This window comes from Bactrocera neohumeralis, chromosome 4 (genome assembly GCF_024586455.1).
Source record: "Bactrocera neohumeralis isolate Rockhampton chromosome 4, APGP_CSIRO_Bneo_wtdbg2-racon-allhic-juicebox.fasta_v2, whole genome shotgun sequence".
NCBI classification, from domain to species: Eukaryota; Metazoa; Arthropoda; class Insecta; order Diptera; family Tephritidae; genus Bactrocera; species Bactrocera neohumeralis.
Genome location: NC_065921.1, coordinates 78,108,517 through 78,115,528, shown reverse-complemented (window position 1 = coordinate 78,115,528; position 7,012 = coordinate 78,108,517). Strand labels below are relative to the sequence as shown.

Sequence of the window (7,012 nt, the reverse complement as noted above, 5' to 3'; positions counted from 1 at the left end):
AAGTTTGCTCACCTTTAATTAATGTTTTGCCGCACATGATTTTTAACAAACTGCACTATAGTGCTATTTCCGAAAACTGCATTGTTTATGCGCACAACGAGATTCAAGAGAAACGCTGTCTAATAAGAGACCAGAGAGTGCGCACTGGCTTCTGAGAAACACTAACTGGAACACACACACACACTCCCAACCACACAAAACAACGACTCAGCGGCGTGCTCAGCACATTTGCCGGATAAAGCGCCAACGGAAATCGGGAGCGTAGTCACACATGCACGCACACACCTACAAGAAAAACATTTGCAATGAGCATGGCTGTGAGCGCCTACGCTGCTCAGTTGAGTAACGGTGAGCGCAGAAATCAAAATGGCCGCATTTGACAGGAAACACATACATGCCAACAAACTGTCGGAGCGGGAGTGTTAACGCTCTTTTGCTTGTTATAATGAGAGTGCATTGGCAAGTGCTTGTGTACGTGAGCGCAACGCTAGCAGCGTTTGTACACAATGTGCGAGATGAGTGCCTGACTTTTTGTATGAATTAATGAAGTTATTTCTGCTTTATCTGCGCTGCCATCGGTAGGTCTGGCGCTGAGCGACAGGCGGTAGACAGCAGCAGCAGCACACCAACATTAATAGCAACAACTCTATCTACCACTGCCAGCAGCACAAACAGCAGCAGCAGCAGCAGCAGCAGCAGCAGAATTTCTGGCATTAGAGTGCAGGGCACTCAGCTAATACGCTCAGATTTCATTCGATCCTCGTTGTGGCAGCACGTTGGCAATTCTACGTCGCGTGGTGAAAAGTGTATATTGAATTTTTTTTCCACAACTTCTACCAAATTGCTTTAGCAGCAAGTCGAAGTAAAGAAATTCGTTGGTGGTCTTTGCGTCAATGTGCACTTTATTTTTGAATCGTACATAACACAACAGTGATTTACTAACGTGTACGTACATGTTATAAAAGTGTATAAAGTAAGAAAACAAAACATAGAGTTCCTTGAAATCCGTACGAGGATCAACAACACAACTGCTGTGAGCTATAAACGACATTCATTGGAATTTTCGTGTGCGACAACGACGCTATTCACTTGACGTGAGCGAAGTGTATGTGAAAGAGGCAAAAAATAAATAAATAAATACAAATTTATATATATATATGAGAAGTGTAAGAAACGAATTTAAATGCGAATCGAATCAAAAACGTAACAAAAGTAGCGAAAAGCGCGATTAAAGCATAGTGAATATGTAAATAAATGAATGACAGCGAAAAACAACTGCTGAAGATGGCCACACAAATCGCCGCCGAAGATTTGTAGTTGAGCGAGTAATTGAGTTTTTTGTTTTTACACGCGTATACTTATACGTATAGCTTGCATATATAAATATATTTGCATGAAAACAGAAATTAATGAATGAAAACAAACGCGTATGTGCCGATAAATTTGTCAGTCGAGTGCGGAAAATCCAAACATATAATATATTACTAAAACGTGCGTAAAGCGTGGCTACTGAAAAACGCTAGGCAAAGCAAAATGCATAAAAAATGTATGTAATTTGAATAAATTACTATGCACAGTGTATCAATGAAATAAAATATATATATATGTATATGCAAACATATATAACAAAAAATAAATACAATTACAATCGCTGCGCCCACAAGTTGCATTAAACGTCACATTTTCACCGATTAACCTTTTCGATATTCCTTTGCAACGCAACGCGCACAGCAGCACGTCAACTGCAGCATAAGGCTCAGCGCATTCGCTGCCACAGCGGCAACATAAGCGTGCATGCGCAGCAAATTTTATGTGTGGCACTTGTGTAGGTGAAGTTGCAAACCGAAAAGCAAAAACAAAAACAAAAAATATCAATAAATCGCTAATCAACATTGCGCACAGGCGACTGTGGTGAAGTATTCATATATAAAAAAAAAAAAACAAAAACCGCCTAAAAATGGTTGCGCCCACCATGGATGGGCTGCCGCGAGTGCCGGACACACATGGCGATGTCGTCGATGAGAAATTATTTTCAGATTTATATGTACGCACCAGTTGGGTGGATGCGCACGTTGCACTCGATCAAATCGATAAGGTGAGTAAATTATCTATTTCCTTTCTAGATAAATATATTGTGGTGAATAGTACTGTTGTCGTTCATTTTTAATGATTTTCGTTGATTTAGGAAAGAATGCCGAATATGTAGCCAAAATTTTACGCAAACAGATCTATGTATATACAGTAAACTGCGCGTGCAAACCGTATCGATAATTTTTTTTCTAGATTTAGTGTATTTCAATATAAAATATATGCGGGAATTTTCTATGTTGCCAACTGTGTGTTGAGAACTGAAGAATTGAGACTTCTTGTTAGATTTCTTTATAAGAAAGAAGAAGGCTCTTGGTTATTAGAAAGTATATGCCGAAGAATTATAAAAGAGCCGAGTCTGATTCTAGATTGTCCAGCAATTTGTAGAAGCGGGCTCAAGGCCCTAGGCTCCTTCTACATGGACAGGGATCCTATTACCTCAGTCGCGCCCATGAAACTCCTAGAATTGTTCAGAGTGCTGTACCTTTGTGACCATATGTGACATAGTGGAATAGACCATAGGTCGCAGTGCAAAATCTCAATTATTTTCTATCTATCTACCTATCATAAGTGAAGTGAACGGCTAAAGATAATCAATAACACTTGGATTTAGTACCACTGAAAAAGTATTACATGATCCTCTGAGTTTCTTAGCCTAAATCGTTCCTAAAAGCTGCATTTTTTTTATAAAACCCAAAGTTAGTCAAAAATACCGTTAACTTATAACCTTGAGTTCCGGACTCACCTATTTTAAACATCCAACCCATACATTTTTTACTAATAGTTATCACTCTATAAAAAATTTCTCTCAATGAACCTAACAGTGGAACCATTTCGTTGATTAAATAATTTCTCATACAATACAAACCCTTATCAGCATCTTAGCAGTGAAGACGCAAATTTATTAATTATTAATTTGATTCCAATTTAAAAGTAGACCGAAAAGATTTTTGGAGAAAAAGCTTTATTTTAATAAAAGAAAGCAATACTCATCCGGAAGATGAATCACAAAGAAGCTGTGCTTGAAATTTCATGCGCCTTCTCTTGTCTTTATTTTTTTTAATTTTTAATTTTCAATATAAAAGAAAATTTATAAGAATTTTCTAAGAAAAAGCTAATTAATTTTATTTTAGTAAAAATTTATTGTTTTTTTAATTTCAAAAACCGATAATTTTTTATTAAAATTTATTATTTTTTAACTTTCAAAACCGATAAGAATTTTCTAAGAAAAAGCTTATTAATTCCATTTTAATAATTCAGCAAAATTCATAATTTTCTATTTTAAATTTATTATTTTTTAATTTTCAAAACCGATAAGTATTTTCCTTAGTAAGCAATTTTTATCAGCAAAGCCACACTTTAAAATCAGCTGACTTCTAAACACTGTACATATAACTTAAGCGCTTACTGCTGCTTCCAGTTGTAGGCCTGCTTTTTAACAAGCTAGAAGTAAAGAAAAAGTGAAATTAAAAAAAAAAACAAAAACAGTGCAACATTTCAATCAAAGCGCATCGTTCGCTCCTTAAGCGTTGGCAGCTGCAACAAAAGCAGCAGTTAAGGCAAAAATTGTAAATACGTAAACAAAAGAAACTATGCGATTGCGCATAAATAAAAGCTGCCTTCCTGCCTTCGCTTTCAGCATATTTTATTGTATTATTTTAGTATTTTTTTGCTGATTTTCCTGCGCAGTGCGGAGACAGCTTTTGCTGGCTGAAATGTGCCCAGTAGTGAGTAAAACAGTGTGTCGTAAAAGTCAAGCGCACACTTACAATGAATTTTTCTTAATTTTATTATATAGAAGTACTTGTTTTCATAAAAAAATATATAAAAGAATAAATAAAAAAATTATAAAAATTAGTAAATGAAATTGCAATAAAAAAAATTTTAGAAAAAAAAATTAAAAAAATGATAGTTTAAAAAGAAATGTTTGCCATAACTGAAGACTTTATATGTACATAAACAGTTACATTTGAATTTCAAGTTTTTAACTAATGAGAGTTACAGCCTAAATAATTTAATAATAATACGTAAAAACATTAAATTATTTATTTATTATAAGAATTTGTTTTTTTTACCAAAAAGCAATTTTTAATTAAAAACATTTAAAAATAAATAATTTTTGTATTATTATTATTATTTTTATTAAAAAAACTAATTCTTGTTACAAATTAAAAAAAAAAATAATAAAGAAAACAAAAAATTAAAAAAATAATTTTTAATAACAAATCAAATACAAATTAGTACTAAAATATTATCAAAAAATAAAATAAATATTTACTTTTTAATTTATTATTACTTTCTTTAATTTTTTTTGAATAATTTAATTTTTTTAGTACTAAAATATAATAATAATGTTTAATTAAAATTTTCCTACTTTGAAAAATATTTTAAATGCACTAAAGTGTATGTACTGTGCTGAAATATTGCCGTTACTAGATTTATTTTTTAAATGTTTCAAATCTGAAGCTTCAATTGATGTCTTTCATTAATAAAAAACTAAAAAAAATCTAAAAATAATTTTTAATAACAAATTAAATAAAAAATTGTACTAAAATATTGTCAAAAAATAAAAAAATATTTATATTTTTGTTTGATATTATTACTTTCTTAATAAAAATTAATAAAATTAATTAATTAATAAAATAGTTAAAACAAATTAAAAAAAAATAATAATAATAAATTAAAAAATTTTTTTTTTTTTAATATTAATTTATTATTTTTTTTCAATTTTTAAATTTTTTAAATTAAAAATTGTTTTCTGGTAAAAAAAACCAATTCTTGTTAATAAAATATTATCAAAAAATAAAATTAATATTTACTTTTTAATTTATTATTAATTGTTATTGAATAATTGAACTTTTTTTATAACAAAATATGATAATAATGCTTAATTAAAATTTTCCTACTTTAACACAATACTTCAAGTGTACTGTGCTGAAATATTGCCGTTAGTTGATTTATTTTTTAAATGTTTCAAACCTGAAGCTTCTATTGATGTCTTTCATTAATAAAAAACTAAAAAAAAGTAAAAATAATTTTTAATAACAAATTAAAAAAAAAATTGTACTAAAATATTGTAAAAAAATAAAAAAAAAATATTTATATTTTTATTTGATATTACTTTTTTAATAAAAATTAAAAATAATAATAAAGTACTTAAGATATTAAAAAAAATAATAATAAATTAAAAATTAATTTTTTTTTATCATATTTTAATTTATTATTTTTTTAATTTTTAATTTTTTTTGCTAGAAAATAATAAAAAAGTTAAAAAAATGGAAAATTAAAAAAATAATAAATTAAAAAATAATTTTTTTTTATTAATTATTATTTATTATTTTTTTAATTTTTAATTTTTTTATTAAAAAAATAAAAAGTAAATAAATAAAATAAAATATTATCAAGGAAAAATATTTTTTAATATATTATTATTTTTTTTAATTTTCCATTTTTTTATTTTTTTTATTATTTTCTAGCAAGACACTAATTTAAATAAAATACAGAAATTTGTTTAACATATTTTTATACATATTATTAAAAAATTAAATTTTTTAAAAATTATTTGTAACTGAGAAATTACATCAATGTCAGGCTAGAGAGACAGTAAAATATTAAAAATGTTATATTTTTATAATTATTACTATTATTTGCTAAACTCGCAACAATCTTATACAATTTTCTATCACGCACTTTTGCTTAACACAGTAATCGGACATACTCGCACATATTTCCATATGTATGTATGAACATTTCTTCACTTACTCACTACAGCAGACTTTGTCGCGTTTTTTAAATATTTTTTGCATTTATTTATTTTTTTTCTTTCCATTTTTTTCTGCTGGCTACATTTCTGTTTCTGTTTACGTTTGCTTTTCGTCATTTGCTGCCAGTTGGCTGCTGGCTTTTGCTTTCGCAGTCTCTCACTCAGTCAGTCAGTCAGCCATCCAGTTAGTCAGTATTGGCAACCAAACAAATCTTTAGCCGTCTACAGTCACACACACACACACACACACACATAAAGAAACATTTTTTACATTTGCATGTTCGTTTTTAAGCAACTGTGTGGCAGCCCCATGCGCCTGGCACAACATGGGTGGCCAGCATCGTGTCGTCAGTGCCGGCTGCTGCCCGCTAGCTGCACACTAACTCACTCACTGACTGACTAGCTGGTCGCTGGGGCATTGCTTCCGTAGGCTGTGTAAGCCGGCGGTGGCTTGCAGCATGGATTGTCAGTCGGTCGTTGCGGTTTTTGCCGCCTTTACGGATACTCTAAATTTATTTGCGTGCAAGTGTGTGTTTGTGTGTGTGTGCTTTAACGTCGTTCTGTCGGCGCTCGTGTACTATACAAATAAATATGTTCATACAGCTGTTTGCATATGTTACGGCAACAACAAAAACGAAAAAAATAGAGTTTGCGTGTATTTTGGGCAACATTATTCGTGCGAGTTAAACGACTCACCAACAACAAAAACAACAAATGCACTTAAATTTTACGTTTGCTGCCACTCCAACTGATCGTCAGCGTCATTGTCGTCGTCAGACGATGATCAACCCAACTGCAATAACAACGAATTTAGCTGTTGGCATGCTTGTGGCCCACACATAGCACAAAGGCATACATCGATATATGCGCCGATCGTTTGCGCTGTTGTTGCTGTTGCTTTTTGGGAGGGAAATTATACGCTCGCATGCAAAGCAAGCCACACACACACACACACTTACGACTGGGCACTATGTTTGTGTATGTAATTATGTCTGAAAGCTCATTGAAGATAAACTGAATGGAGCCACCATGAGTGACGGACAACAACAGACTGACTGCAATCACTGCTTGTGGCCCCATGCTCTTGTCAATTGAACGTAAAAAAAATTGCTTACAAAAATAATATGCCAAAATAAAATTATAACAACATACGTATGTATG

General features: G+C 31.0%; 1 protein-coding gene across 1 annotated transcript in view; it reads left to right on the top strand.

Annotated features, from left to right (window-relative positions):
* The first annotated feature begins 771 nt into the window (after positions 1-771).
* The window catches only part of LOC126754923 (protein patched), a 32,486-nt gene continuing 26,245 nt past the window's right edge, over positions 772-7,012 (top strand). Inside the window, exon 1 of the mRNA XM_050467130.1 lies at positions 772-2,095. Coding sequence (XP_050323087.1) covers positions 1,958-2,095 — 138 coding nt within the window. The 5' untranslated portion in view covers positions 772-1,957. The remainder of the gene's footprint in view (positions 2,096-7,012) is intronic.